The sequence below is a fragment of the Parasteatoda tepidariorum genome, chromosome 5, assembly GCF_982258835.1.
Source record: "Parasteatoda tepidariorum strain Cologne lab strain chromosome 5, Ptep-v5.0, whole genome shotgun sequence".
Classification (NCBI taxonomy): Eukaryota; Metazoa; Arthropoda; class Arachnida; order Araneae; family Theridiidae; genus Parasteatoda; species Parasteatoda tepidariorum.
Window position 1 is genome coordinate 2258810 of NC_141759.1, and position 14437 is coordinate 2273246.

Here is a 14437-nt window from a genome sequence, read left to right on the forward strand (position 1 = left end):
TCCTTTAGCGCACTGTAATTACGCCAATTTGGCAAGCACAACTTTTTCTAAACTCAGTCTGTGTTTGTACGCCAACACAGTCCACGCATCTACACCCGAAAGGGAAAACGCCAACTCATTTTAGTAAAAAACACATTTTTACTTTTTATTTACGCTATCTACGCACAGAGTGCCAGTAGAACACTGATCACAGTAGAACACTGAAGTCACTGGCCAGTCAGTAAGGTGGTGGGTGGGTGGGTGAACACGTTGATCAGCCTGCGTAGGGACTGAGGGTCTTCATTAAACTGTTCTATTATAAAGAGTTCGGGCTACCAAAGCATATGAGCCATCCCCGTTGCAGAGAATCAGAATCGTGATGGCTTTTATCTTCGGATCAAGATGCTTTCCAGAGAGTCACCATTAACTCACTCTGCCCACTAATCCAGAGAGCCACCATTAACCCACTGTCTTGATAAAAATAGTTTGAATTACGCAAAAATCAAAAGTTAGAGGTTGTAATAGATAAAATTATAAAGCTCTTTTGAATGTGCATTTAAAAAAAAGTAAGTCAGCTCATCGAGGAGGCGTATTTTTGCAAACAACCGCAAATAAGGTTTTATCCGTAAATCTGCAAATGACGTTTTATTCTTTAACATTATTTAACAATTTAGGTTTTATTCGGGGATAGTACTTGCAAAGAAAGTTTTATTGAGAATACTCATGAGGTTAATTTGTGACTCGTTTGTAGAAAGTACATTTTATACGTAAGGCAGTTAAGCTTCTATTATTTTTATGAATTAGTACTTGGCAGGCTAAGCTTCACTTCACATTGGTGTATTATAAGCAAACTTTCAGCAAATGCATTTAATCTATAATTTACATTTGAATACATGCTAATATTTTGTGTGTAAAGTGTTTGAATGCTATTTCATTGACCTTTTTATTTGAATGTAGTCATATTTAGAAGATAACGCAATTCATTTAGGTTAGACTTAATTCCATAAAAATAAAAATTCAAAATTTGGCAAAATGGATTACATTTGGGGACACCGAAAGAATGATTAAAAAGTGGCTTACCTGGTGGGCGAGTTCATGCGAGATGACCGTTGCCACCCTTTGTTTGTTGGAGGCAGACGAGTAGCGGGGATCGAACAGAAGAGCTGTCTCCCTGTAAGTAATGAGACCCCAGTTCTCCATGGCACCCGCACTGAAGTCAGGAATTGCTACCATATCTGTAAAACAATGCGAAAAGAGTCATTTTTCCCCTTCAAGATAAACTTAAAAACTATTGTCAAGTTCGCTAACCACATAACGCTTACAAGCTATCAATGCTATCACTTATAACGCTATCAATGTTCAATCGCTATCAACGCTATCAATATCAATCAAATGCTTACGCTTATAGCGCTATCAATGTTCAACCTAATCCAGAAGATAAGGAATTACGTGAATTACGAACTTTTTGGGTGGAACGCGCTTGCGCTATACGTAATAGCAAACGGATTCTAACCCGTAAAATATTTTCACGTCAGCACTTTTGTATTGGTTTCAGCAAACAATCTTAATGTTTCATCTGAATGAGAGACTCCATCCCCTCCCAAGTCAAAATTCGTAATGGTTCAATCAAAAGATTTTGTTGGTTTCAGTGCGATTCCTGATGCTCCAACATCATTTGATGGTCACCATCATCCAACAATTTCCTTTATGCGTTCATGGTTCTTGATATGCCAACAAACTACTATCATTCCATGATGGAAAATGATACTTTAATACTATGATGATTAACCATCAAGAAAAGTTTGATTCTCATGAACCAACAGTCCATAACGATTCGAGATGGTCCCAACTATACATTTTCATGATGGTTTCATGGGAATTCTTGTTGCTTCTCAGTAATATGCCATCAAAACAATTTGGTTTTTTAATATATTGGTCCAAATTCCTACATTGGGGTGATGATAGTCCATGATCGTTCCTACATTTGTATTCTAAGAAACTATGAGAGAAATTTCTGCTAGTTCAACATGAATAAACCATCAAAATAAGTTGCTATTCTTATGTTGGACCATCCTAAATCAGTCCGAATTCCTACATTGGGGTGATGGTTACTTATGTTGGCTATTATCAAAAATATAATGATTCATGATGGAATTATTGATGGTTACCATCAAGATTATGTTGGTCCATCAATGGAAAAACATCGAAACTTTGACTTGGGCTGAGCCACAAAGAAGTAATTTACACTGGTGCTCAAAACTTAAGCAACAAGTGCGTTTTTTGTCATAACTCTACAGGAAATCATCCGATTGGCATGGAATTTGAATATGATGTACATTATCTTGTATTAAAACGATTGTAAAAGAATAATGGCGCAGAAATGAATATAAAGCTTAAAGTAGGGTATGGAACAAAAAAAGGCTTTATTTGACATATAGTGCCGTTACACATGATTGCCTGAAGAAGCGTAAGTACAACTGGCAGATGTTCCCTAGTATGGGATATGCCCTCCCCTTACTGTAATTGTTGCTTGGCATCATCTCTCCATGCTAAGCACCAGATTATCCAGGAGTTCTTGGGGTAAACGTCTCCATTCCTCCTTTAACGCATCTTTCAGCTGATGGGTGTTACCAGGAGGATACTGTCGTATCGCAAGACGTCTCCCAAATGCATCCCACACATGCTCTATGAAATTTCGATCTGGAGAGTAAGCTGGCTAATCCATTCGTGTGATATCTTCACTTTCCATTAGCTCTTGAACATTAGCAGTACGGTGTGGCCGGGCATTGTCATCCATAAAAATGAAGTCTGGTCCAATGGCCCCTCGGAACAGACGCACATGGAGTAGGATTACCTCATTGCAGTAGCGGTCTCCAGTTGCAGAACCTCGGTCGAAGATCTGAAGCTCAGTCCGCCCGTTCAACATAATGCCACCCCAGACGACAACTCCAGGACCACCGTAACGATCTCTTTCCGCGATGTTATTGGGATGAAATCGAGCTCCAACCTCTCTCCAGATCAACTGACGTTGAGAATCGCTTGTAGCACAAAAACGACTCTCATCTGTTTAGAGGACGCGACTCCATTGATGAGGTGTCCAGGTTTCGTGTTCTCTGCACCACCCTAAACGGTTCCACCGATGGCTAACTTTTAAAGGTATGCAGCGTTCAGGACATTTAGCAAATAAGCCACCTTTGTGGAGGCGTCTGACCACTGTAAATATTGATACTTGTCGTACTGTGGCTGTGCACAGTTGCTGAGATATGGCGCTCGCTGACTGAAAACGGTTTCTTTTCGCCTGGAGGACAATGTAACGGTCATCTCTTGGTGTTGTTTTCTTTGGACGGCACCACCAACCTTCCGAACAGCTGTACCAGTAGTCTTAAAGGCATTCCAAGCACGAGAAACAACAGTTTTGTTGATCTCGAACTCTTCGGCGACACTGGTCACACTACGCCCCTCCTCAAGCTTCCTAATCATTCTTCCTCGTGTAAAGTCGTCTAAATGATTTCTTGAAGACATGTTTCACAAAACAAATCACTTGCAGCGAATGTCTTTAACTACGGTGCTCTTCATCCTTTTACCACAGCTTTAACCAGCGCGCGCCGACCCACAAGGTTTACGTACACTTACATCACCTACGACGTTTTATTTCTAAAATTTGCATACAAATAATCTTTCTACTGAATTACGTGCATATTACACTGCAATTTGATGGCTATCTTATACTTTGTTGGTGAGCTGTGGCCGAAAAACCACTTGTTGCTTAAGTTTTGCACACCAGTGTATTATCACTTCATGAGGGCTCACAAGGTTTCCATGAAAAACGTTTCTTATATCTTCGCCAATCGATGGAGACTGTTTCTCAGAAACATTACAAATTCAATAGTGGTTAGGATTCTTCCAACCGGTGATGGTTGGTCAATTCGTATTCCCTTTCACGCAGACCTTAAGTATTGGTCTAGAATATTAAATCAGGGGTTGTCTGAGTGGATGGAGCTTTTTCCCTTATCTCTTAAGAAAAGTTATTGTTCTAAGAATTTCCTTGTTATTTGGATTAGGTTTGAACACTACAAGGTTATATACAATTAGGAATTGTAAATACGACAAGGATTGAGTGCTTACCCACAATTATATAAATTTTATTGTTTATTTATTATAATGTAAGTACAGTAACCACTTTAAAATCCAATCAACCTGAAAAGTATGGAATAATAATTAAACCAACGATTTGCTTTATATGCCCCAGAGAAGTGAAACACTGATATTCTAGTGTACTGTACTAGAATAGCGAACTAGAGTTACTGTAGTTTGCGGCTAATCACTGCGTGAAGAAACTACAGGGTAATTGTGGCGACTATAAGAAAAAATAAAAACGTTTGACGACAGTATTAATCTGACTAGAACAGAAAAAAAATCAATGACGATAGACTTTTTCTGAAAAATATAGGTGAAAATAATTCTTTGATGACAGGTTAATTCTGGCAACATCAGGCAAAAAGATCTTAGATGATAGGTTTACTGTGACAACAATAGGCCAAAAAGGTCTTTAATAGGATGATTCTCGCATTAATAGGCGCAAAGATCTCGGATGACAAAATTTACTGTTGCAACTACAGAGAAAAAAGATCTTTGATGGCAGATACATTTTGAGAAGGGAGAGAACAAAAAAAGAGGCATTTGATAACAGGATATTTGATTAACCTCAAAAAGAAAAAAAAAATGTTTGATGACAGGTTAATTACAGCAACAATAGGCAGAAAAATATTAGATGATAGGTTTATTGTGACAACAATAGGAGAAAAGGTCTTTGATAACTGGATGATTTTCGCAATAGTAGGCACAGGGGCCGGGATAGCCTGGTTGGTAGGGCAGTGGACAGATGTTAAAGAGGTCATGGGTCTGACTCACGCCGGCCGAAGACTCCCCGTGCAGTAAATGGTGACTGATGCAGGTCAAATCTGTCGAGTCACAAAGTCTTCCATGTTCCCATAACAAATCATACTTCTGGGGGTACTGATCCAAGAGTCTTCTTGTCTTCTGGATTGGGTTCAAAATGAGAAAGCCAAGGAGTTGAACATGAGCAATCGTAAACCAAAAAATTGGGTTGGCTGTTCAACGACGGTTATAAAATAAAATAATAGGTGCAAAGATCTGAGATGACAAAATTTACTATTGCAACAACAGAGAAAAAAAATCTTTGATGGCAGATATATTCTGATAAGGGAGGGAACGAAAAAAAAAAACATTTGATAACCGGATTATTTTAACCTCTAAGAGAAATATTTGATGACAGACTTTTTCTCTAATTTATATGCGAAAAGATCTTTGATGAAAAAATCAACCCTTTGACGCAGAATTAATATTATTTTTTTCTTCATTTTTTTGTATTAGTTTTGGTAAAAATGAGTGAAAAATATTATATTTAGCTTTTTAGTGATTTTTGGTTATGGAATACAGCATCAGACACCGGTATCCCTTTTTGCGTTAAAGGTGAAATTTTCCAAACATTGTTCACTTTCACATTAATTTTTCAAATTTGCAGTCATTTATATCTAATATAAAAACAGTAATTCATCATTGAAATTTTTTCGATTGACAAAATAAACTATGAATAAATTTTTGAGAATGTAAAAAACATTCACGCTACTTCTTTTTGGATTTCATATTCTAGAACAAATATAATCCCGAGAATCAGACAAATTTTTTTTAAAATAATAATTAAACTGTTTCTTACAATTAAAGAAAACCAAAATATATTTTTATTTGTAGTTAGTGCGTCAAAAAAATGTCCTTTTTTATTCTTATAAAAAAAGGACACCGGTGTCCCATCTGCACCAAAGTGTTAATCTGACAACAACAGAAAAAAAAAAATCTATGATGGCAGGCTTTTTTGGACAACAATAGATGATTAGATATTAGACGTAAAAAAAATTCTGACAATAATAAACGAAAAATTCTCTGATGGTTATGGCAATAATAGGAACAAATATCTTAGGTAACAAGGGTTACTATTGCTACAATGGAGAAAAAAAAAGACCTTTTACGGCAGAATTATTCTTACAACAACAGAAAAAGAGATATTTTATAACAGATTTATTCTAATCTCAAACAGAAAAAAAATATTTGATGGCAGAGTTTCTTTCGTAACTAATCAGCGAACGATCAGATAATTCTAACAACAATAGACTTAAAGATCTTTGATGATAGGTTAACTCTGGTAAAAATAGATAAAATAAAAAAAAGTATCTTTAACGACAGGCTTAATTTTGACAACAGTAGACAAAAAGATCTTTGATGATAGGCTAACTCTAGTAAAAATAGATTTAAAAAAAATATCTTTAGCGACAGGATAATTCTAACAACAATAGACAAAAAGATCTTTGATGATAGGTTAACTCTGGTAAAAATAGATAAAAAAATAAATATCTTTAACGACAGGATAATTCTAACAACAATAGACAAAAAGATCTTTGATGATAGGTTAACTCTGGTTAAAAGAGATTTTAAAAAAAAAATAGATATCTTTAATTATTAGATTTAGACTTAAATTTGACAAAAGAGAAAATAAAAATATTCGAATAAATTTGCTTGGAAATTAAAAAAAAAGAAAAACTCAAGAGTTGATAATATATTCTCTATTTTAATATCTTTTGCCGCATTGTCTTCAAATGTATAAAAATAGAATGTGAATTACCCATTTTTGGCAAAGGATATGATATGTTGAAGAAAGTGTCATAAAATTTGAGAATTTTTGGACCCACATCCAGAGCGTAGGCTGTTGTGTCGATCACAGACTCTCTGCTCCACACGGAAAACTGAAAATAAAATTTAATCAGGTGTTAAGCATCAAAAAAGAAAGAAAAATCGAGCACTTATGCATAAGGGTGTGTCGTAATGACCGCTCTTAATATGCATCGTTTTAGAATCCTTGTAATAAAATAAACTGTGCCTGTGTGTCTTCCCAAATTAACTATTATAAAGAAAAGAAAAAACTGTTCATCTTTGTTGAGGTTGGCGAGAGCAAAGGGGAGATTAAAATCATCAAAAACCCGTCTGTTTGTCAATTGAGACAGCAATGAATTCCCCTTTCGTTAAGCTTTTAAGCTTCATCTTAAAAAAAAAGTTGGTTTAATTGATTTTAATGCTTGGAAAATAATTTTATTTCTATTCTTTCACTACTGTAATGCGTGACAACAACAATTTAAATAAAATTCACTTTTATCTTTTTATTTATGTAAAAGATATACACTGAAGAGCCAAAAAAACTGGTATATCTGCCTAATATCGTGTAGGGCCCTCGCAAGAAGTGCCGCAACACGACGTGGCATGGATTCGATCAATGTGTGAAGTAGTGCTGGAGATAATTGACACCATGAATCCTGCAGGGCTGTCCATAAACCAGTGGAAGTAAGAGGGGGTGGGGATATCTTCGGATATCGTTCTTGCATGATCTTTTTCCGACCGCAGCGATGTCGTAGATTTGATGTTTTACCGGATTTCCGATACTCACGGTATACTCGTGAAATAGTCGTACGTAAAAATCCAAATTTCATTGCTATCTCGGAGATGCTATGTCCCATCTCCCGTGCGCCGACTATAACACCACGTTCAAACTCACTTAAACCTAGCATTGTAGCAGCAGTAACCGATCTAAGAACTGTGCTGGACACTCGTTGTCTTATATACGCTTAGCGGATCGCAGCGCTATACTTTGATTGGCTCCATAGCCCTTTATTTGTATACTCATGCCTGTACCAGGTTTTTTGGTTCTTCAGTGTACATTAACTCATCGTGAAGGAAGGAAGGGGATTTCATTCCACATCTCATTCTACTCTCGCCATCAGCGACCGAGTTAGTTTTGTCTTCCAAATGTTGTTTCAAATCAAACAACCCTATTTCTCCTGAGTTTTCTGTTGATTAATATTAAAAATGAGAGTAAAAGTTTCAGATTTTAAGAGAGAGATTAACGCAAAGATGTGCATCACAAAAAGACTACAATCTATGTAAAAAAGATGATCGATAAATCTCTGCATAGTTTTGATACCATAGGTTAGCCTTCCAAAGATTAAATTCTTGAATATGGGAAAGTTGAAACAAAGAAACTCAAATTAATGTATGCAAACCCAACCCACACAAATGTATTCATGTATTTCTATATTTAAACACAAATCTCTTTAACGTGCGAGTTTATGCTTTCTTCACTAACATTGATGCAGACAAAGTCAAATAGTTCAACGAGATTCCCGAATAAGCATCAAGATTTTGTGATTTTCTGCAAGGGATCCTCTGAGAGTATCTGTCAGAACAAAATCTCTTTGAAAGACACTTGATGATTGACTCAGAATTTCTATGAATGAAATTTTCAGACAGATGGCACTGTAAGTCCCTTTTACCATGGATGGTGACTTCTGTTGATCATGGCTGATGATGGACATTTTGAACCCAATGTGATATTCATTCATTGAAAGGAAAATTGGAAAAGATTTTCGGTTTCCTTTTGATTTGCAGGTTTACTATTTACAGCACCATCTCTTCGAAAAGCTCTAAACTAAAATCAGGAATTCTGTGAAGAAAATCTTGCATACTGTTGCATCAATTTGCTAATCAGTATTAAAAATATAAACTAAAACTACGCCAACAACATTTGAATTTTTTAAAAAAAGAAGAAATTTTTATTTCTTTCTAACTCCACAAAGATACGAAAGTACTTGGTTTGCTACATCAAACGGCTTATTACGTCATTACATAGAAAGTTACTTTTATTTATGTGCGTAAGGAATTGTTTTTTTTTATTTCTCGGGGAGCTGTATATTATTAAAATTAAACCTGTCATTCACAACTCTCGACTAGTCAAAAGGATGCATATATCCCGGAAGTGCAAAATTTTACTATAAACAAAGTAGCCGATTGAAGCGAAAAGCTAGTCTGCTTGCTCTTACTCACCGCTTCGCGGATCTACGATGTCATTCACTTGCACGCTGCACTGCTTCATGGGTCCAAGCCTTATTTTCGCTGCATTCGACAGCATTGCTCTGCATTAATAAGTGCAAACTGAAGAAATCTCTTTCGGAATCGTTGGCCCAAACAAAATCATCGCTTTGCACATATGTTAATTCCCCTCTTTTGTTGAATGGAGTTTGAATCTGCTGTGTAGCACTAAACACATATCGATATATCTTGAGATCATATTATTTGGCATCTAGTTATCCTAATATTAGCAAAATATCGAAAAGCAGCTGCTCTTTCTTTTTATCTTATAAACACAGAGTCTCCATTGGGTCATTTCAATCTTGGTAAAAACGTCTGACTGTCAATTAGGCTAAATTTCCCGATAAATATAAAATATGGAAATTTAACTTTTTAAATGTTTCCATTCATTGCAAGTTTTAACTCTGTAACTTCAAGGTGAATAGTGATGGAGGGATTGTAACCAAATTTACAAAATGATAGCATTTATATTAAAAGAAAACCGTCTTACGTTGGGAGCTTCTTTTTTAACGAAGTCGCTGACTATGAAAGCCAAGAGATAGGTGGACATTCGGACAGTTGTTTCATAATGATCAGCCACCCAGCCATCATCTCTGGAAAAAAAGGAAATTATCCAATTCAATTATGAGCAAAATATAAACTAATATACTTTGACACAACCACAGTATTCTTTTTGGAAAGGCGTACAGCACGGAAATGGACTGTCATTAGGAAGCATCTATGCTCATTGCAATCAAATGCTCATTGATGGATTTTATTTCATTTTACAGCCGTCGTTGAACAGCCGATTCAATTTCTTTCGGTTTACGATTACTAAACGTTTAACTCCGTAGCCTTGAAATTCTGAATCCAATCCAGAAGTCAAGGGGTACTCTTAAATCAAGTATTGGGGGGAATGTTGCCTTCGTGGAGAACATTTTGATGCAATTAACCCGCATTTGCGTTACATGCAGAGGAAAACCAAGAGAACCTTCCACGGTTAGCCTCACGACAAAGGGACTCTAACCCATGATCCGTCTACCACTGAGGATATTTCATGTCAGCACTGTGGTCGGTGCAAGCTGGATGCTGATTCGTATCGACCAGCCATTGCTGGGTTTCACCTCATTGGAAGGCGAACGCTCCTCCAGGATGCTCTTTTTGATGTAATAATAAAAAGGCTTTGAAATATAAAGCTTTAAAATTTAAGTAATTATTGTCTCAATAAAAAATAGTAAACGTCACCACCGCTTAACCTTACGTTTTATTTTGCTAAGCAAAAAATAAGATTTAGAAGTTTGGAATTATGTAGAATTAAGTTTGTAGCAAAATATACGATGGAATAAAAGAAAATCCACATTTGGTAATTATTGGCTGTTTAACTCGTGATAAAAAATACCGCGCGAGGATATTAACAAGAAAAATTACTTATTTGCTTCTTATCGTAGCACAAGCTGTATTTCTAACTTTAAATATTTTTTTCCAGTGCAATTGATACACTTTTTTTAAATTCAGGTAATCGTTCTGTTCTTTCAGATAAACATATTAAAAAAATGCTTTTACCTACAATTCTGATAATTATTTTTTTTTTAACAAAATGCTCTTTGTTTTCGAGGAAAACATCGATTTTTAAAGGGAAAAAAGATTCATGCGAAGCCAACGAGAACTAATTATAGATAACAAAAAGTCTTTCTATATATTCTAACTGCTATAAAATAATTCTAAACTTAAATTAAGACTTTCTATGTTATGTCCTAGTCGTAAAAAGAAATCATTAAAGAATTTCTTAATACGTTTTTCAGAATGCATTTATATGTAATTTCGAAATAAAGGTTTTCGTAAGAAACTTATCCATTAGTATTTTAACAGAGGGAGAGAAGTCATACGAATGTCATTTATAAAAGCAACAGAACTGAATACAGAATAATCTTTCTTTCTCGTCTTGTCTCTAAAGCTTCCGAAATTTAAGAGCTCTGCTAAAGTTTGTTTATGTTTTTATATGCCCTTGCCATTTTGGTTTCATTTTTGATTTTAGAATACATATTATTTTGTTTTATTTATTTATTTTGCTTTGAACAAACTTGTTATGATAGAATATCATTTAACAGCATAGCACCTATCAATAAAAAAGCAAATAAAAGTAAACAAAATATTAAAAAAAAGGGAAAAATATTCATTTCATAGAAATATATTACGACTAAAACCAATGAAATTTGGCAAAGAGAAAGTATGAGGAAGGTCGCGGTCGCCATAAGCACATATCCTACGACAAACTGTTCGAACGGGATGAGCAAAATACGAAATGGTATTTTCTGACTGGTTTTAAATTTAACTTTTCGCGATTCAATTTTTCAGGTATTTTCAAGGTAACATAAGTCATATTTGTTAGCTTGTAGCCTAATTTGATCACAAAAAATAGTTTATTGCTAGTTTTTTAATATTTGATTATTTTTATGTCAGATAAATTCAATATACAGCATTAATGTGGTAGCACTTGTGGACTACGTGACAAAATTAATATTCTTTAAAATTATCTGATACTACGTGTTTATTTTGTTTATAGTAATCCCTTTAAAATGTGTTTCTATAAAAGTAAATAATTTAAAATCAACGGTAATCAAAGTTAAAAAAAAATAATTATGTATTTAAAGAAAAAATCAACGGTAAAGTATTGATTCGCTTTGAAGGAACGTAAAAAATTGTCATACTATTATTGATGACATTGATTTTAAATTAATTTTGAAATAAGTTATGTATTAAAAGGCGACATCAATAGAGTAAAAATACTTATTCGTTTATAGGAACAGTAAAAAAATTGCTATACTATTATTGACGACAATGATTCTTCATTTTGTTAAATTGAAATAAATAATAAATCTATCTACTAAAATGGAAAGAAAGCTAACTGTAAAAAGATTCATTTTAGGGATATTCTTATTCACCCTTTTTTTAATTATTATAAGTAATATGTATTTATTGAAATAAAAAAGAAAACTTATAAACTAAAAGACAAAGTTTATGAATTCATTTTGAGGAACCGTAGAAAATTGGCATGACGCTCAAGACAATTAATTAATTTCGGTAACTACTGGTATTATGGTAATTATGGTGCAGTTTTAATTAGAATTCTGCAACGGGTTGTTTCAGAACATGTTTTTTTTTCTCAAAGTGGTAGCAAGGATAGTGCATTAATATTTTGATGAATTCGAATTAAGAAAAAACTTTTTCCTCTATACTTATATATTAGTAACATTAAATTAAAGGAGAAATCTTCGTCATCAAGGTCTTAATTAAAAGAATCTTTTTTTTTTTTTCAAATTTTGTTGCTTCTGATCAATGTAATTTAGCACAAAACTCAAATGTTGAAACAATAAGTAACAAATATACTAATGTAGGTATAAAGTATTATCTGGATACATTTAGTAATTATTAAAATTGAACCAATACCAAGCAGTTTTAATACCGATACTGTAGAACCCTTTTAAAAGGGATATGTACCGTAAAAAATGACTTGATACACGTAAATTGTGACTATCATGAGATAGTCGCGAGCAATATCACCACGCCAAGTGATGCAGCTAATCTCAATTCTAATGAGATGAGCCACAAAACGTGTTTTATTTAATATAATACTGAAGAAGAAAAACGTACGCCTTCCAATTAGGTGAACCGGGTTCGAATCCCAGCGATGGCTGGTCGCATCCGATATCAGCATCAGGCTTGCACCGACCACAGTGCTGACTTGAAATATGAGTGGTAGACGGATCAGGGGTTAGATTCCCCTTGCCGTCAGGCTAACCATGGGAGGTTCTCCTGGTTTTCTTCTCCATGTAACGCAAATGCTGATTACTTCCATCAATGTGTGCGTGCGTGCGTGCGTGTGTGTGTGAATCCGACGTCCGCGGGGTGTCCATTTTCCCGTTAATGTTCGTGATACATTTTCAGTTTTTGTTATTAGAATTGATGTTTTATCTGTCTGGGAGTACTGCAGCGGTTCAAAGGGGCTTTTCAGCAATAAACTTACAAAAAAACACAATACGTACTAGTCTTAAACAAGAAGCTTTAAAAGCAATTATGAACATCTACCTAAATGGAAATCCCCTTTCAGATTTCTGTTCAGAAACCTCTGTAAATCATTGACTTGATTGTGGAACTGGCAAACGTCATATTTGATTCATTTAAAAAAACGCAGTACCCTCGGATAAATTGACATTGCAGATAACTTGACCTTTGTTATTTAAATTATTTCATAAAAGAAATAAATTATTTCTTTTATTACTGTATAATGTAATTCTAGTAGCTACTAATTCATTGTGCAATTTATATAAATGTTTGTAATAAACAAGAGAAAATTATGTTTTTATTTATTTAGAAGCTACGGGTTAGTTTCAAAGGAGGACGGGTACATTGTTGGACAAGCCGTCCTCCGGGACGGGTCAAATTTCTGAGTTTTTTCGAGCCCTGATATAAATAATATTATAAAGCTACCGGGAAGGGTAACAAATGAAAATGAAATTATTTTAGCTTCATTGAAAATATTTTATGTAAAAATCATATAAGTGACATTTTCGGGGAGACTGTAATCAGGGTAAGAAAAACAAGTAGTCTCCGAACAATTTTATTACTGATTTATTAGACGGCGGGACTAATAATTCTTATTTTCTTTACTACTGCCCAATGGGAAAATAAAAACGATGCAAGCATACTAAAAATCGATGTAAATAAGTTGTGTTGACATTAAAGTGAAAGCAAAAATATATCTAAAGGCTCCGCTTTAGAGGGAGATGAACTGACCGTCATTATGGAGCAAAAAAGTTCACCAAGTGTTAAAATTAGCGTGAGAATTTGATGCCCATTCATATACTTAAAATTATTAATAATTGTGCAGCGATGAATTGAACAAACAGTTTAAAAGGAAGTTAATCTTTCTAATGTTTAGATTTCCATTAAAAAAAATAGAAATTGGGTAATAAATTGCAGAAGATACAACTGGCAGTCTGGAAGTGGAGGTCGCTTATATGAAGTTAATACTCATTTATATATAATTTATTGAATTTATTTACTTATATAAAACGATAATATAAACGATATTAAGTTGTTAAAATTTATTTCTAAATGTTTGTTTTTGTCTGTTTTTTTTTAAAAATAAATAAATGAATAATTTTTCAGGGTTACTTGAGTTGCATAGCTCTAACTATGTATCAAATATAAGAATTTCATTGAAAACTGCATTTATTAAGTAAATAGTTACTTAAAATATGACCTTTAAACAACATTTAATAATTTTTTTTACCAATTTTGAGAGTTTGCGCAGTATAAAACTAAGTAAATGAAGGCAAGAAATTGGCAGAATAAGTATTCGCCAAACTTATTTCAGAATCGCCAAGTTTTGCATTCGCTTTTAAGTATTTCCTTTTGTTTTGCTAAAAATAAAAATTTACCTGTTTCTATTTGTATTTCATTTCGATTCACTAATATGTCAGATATT

General features: G+C 34.2%; 1 protein-coding gene across 1 annotated transcript in view; it reads right to left on the reverse strand.

Annotated features, from left to right (window-relative positions):
- Positions 1-14437, reverse strand: part of LOC107437802 (aminopeptidase N) — a 142756-nt gene that overhangs the window by 45621 nt on the left and 82698 nt on the right. The window contains exons 3-5 of the mRNA XM_043045904.3: positions 9461-9563; positions 6677-6797; positions 1060-1214 (exon numbers count right to left, since the gene is read on the reverse strand). Coding sequence (XP_042901838.2) covers positions 1060-1214; positions 6677-6797; positions 9461-9563 — 379 coding nt within the window. The remainder of the gene's footprint in view (positions 1-1059; positions 1215-6676; positions 6798-9460; positions 9564-14437) is intronic.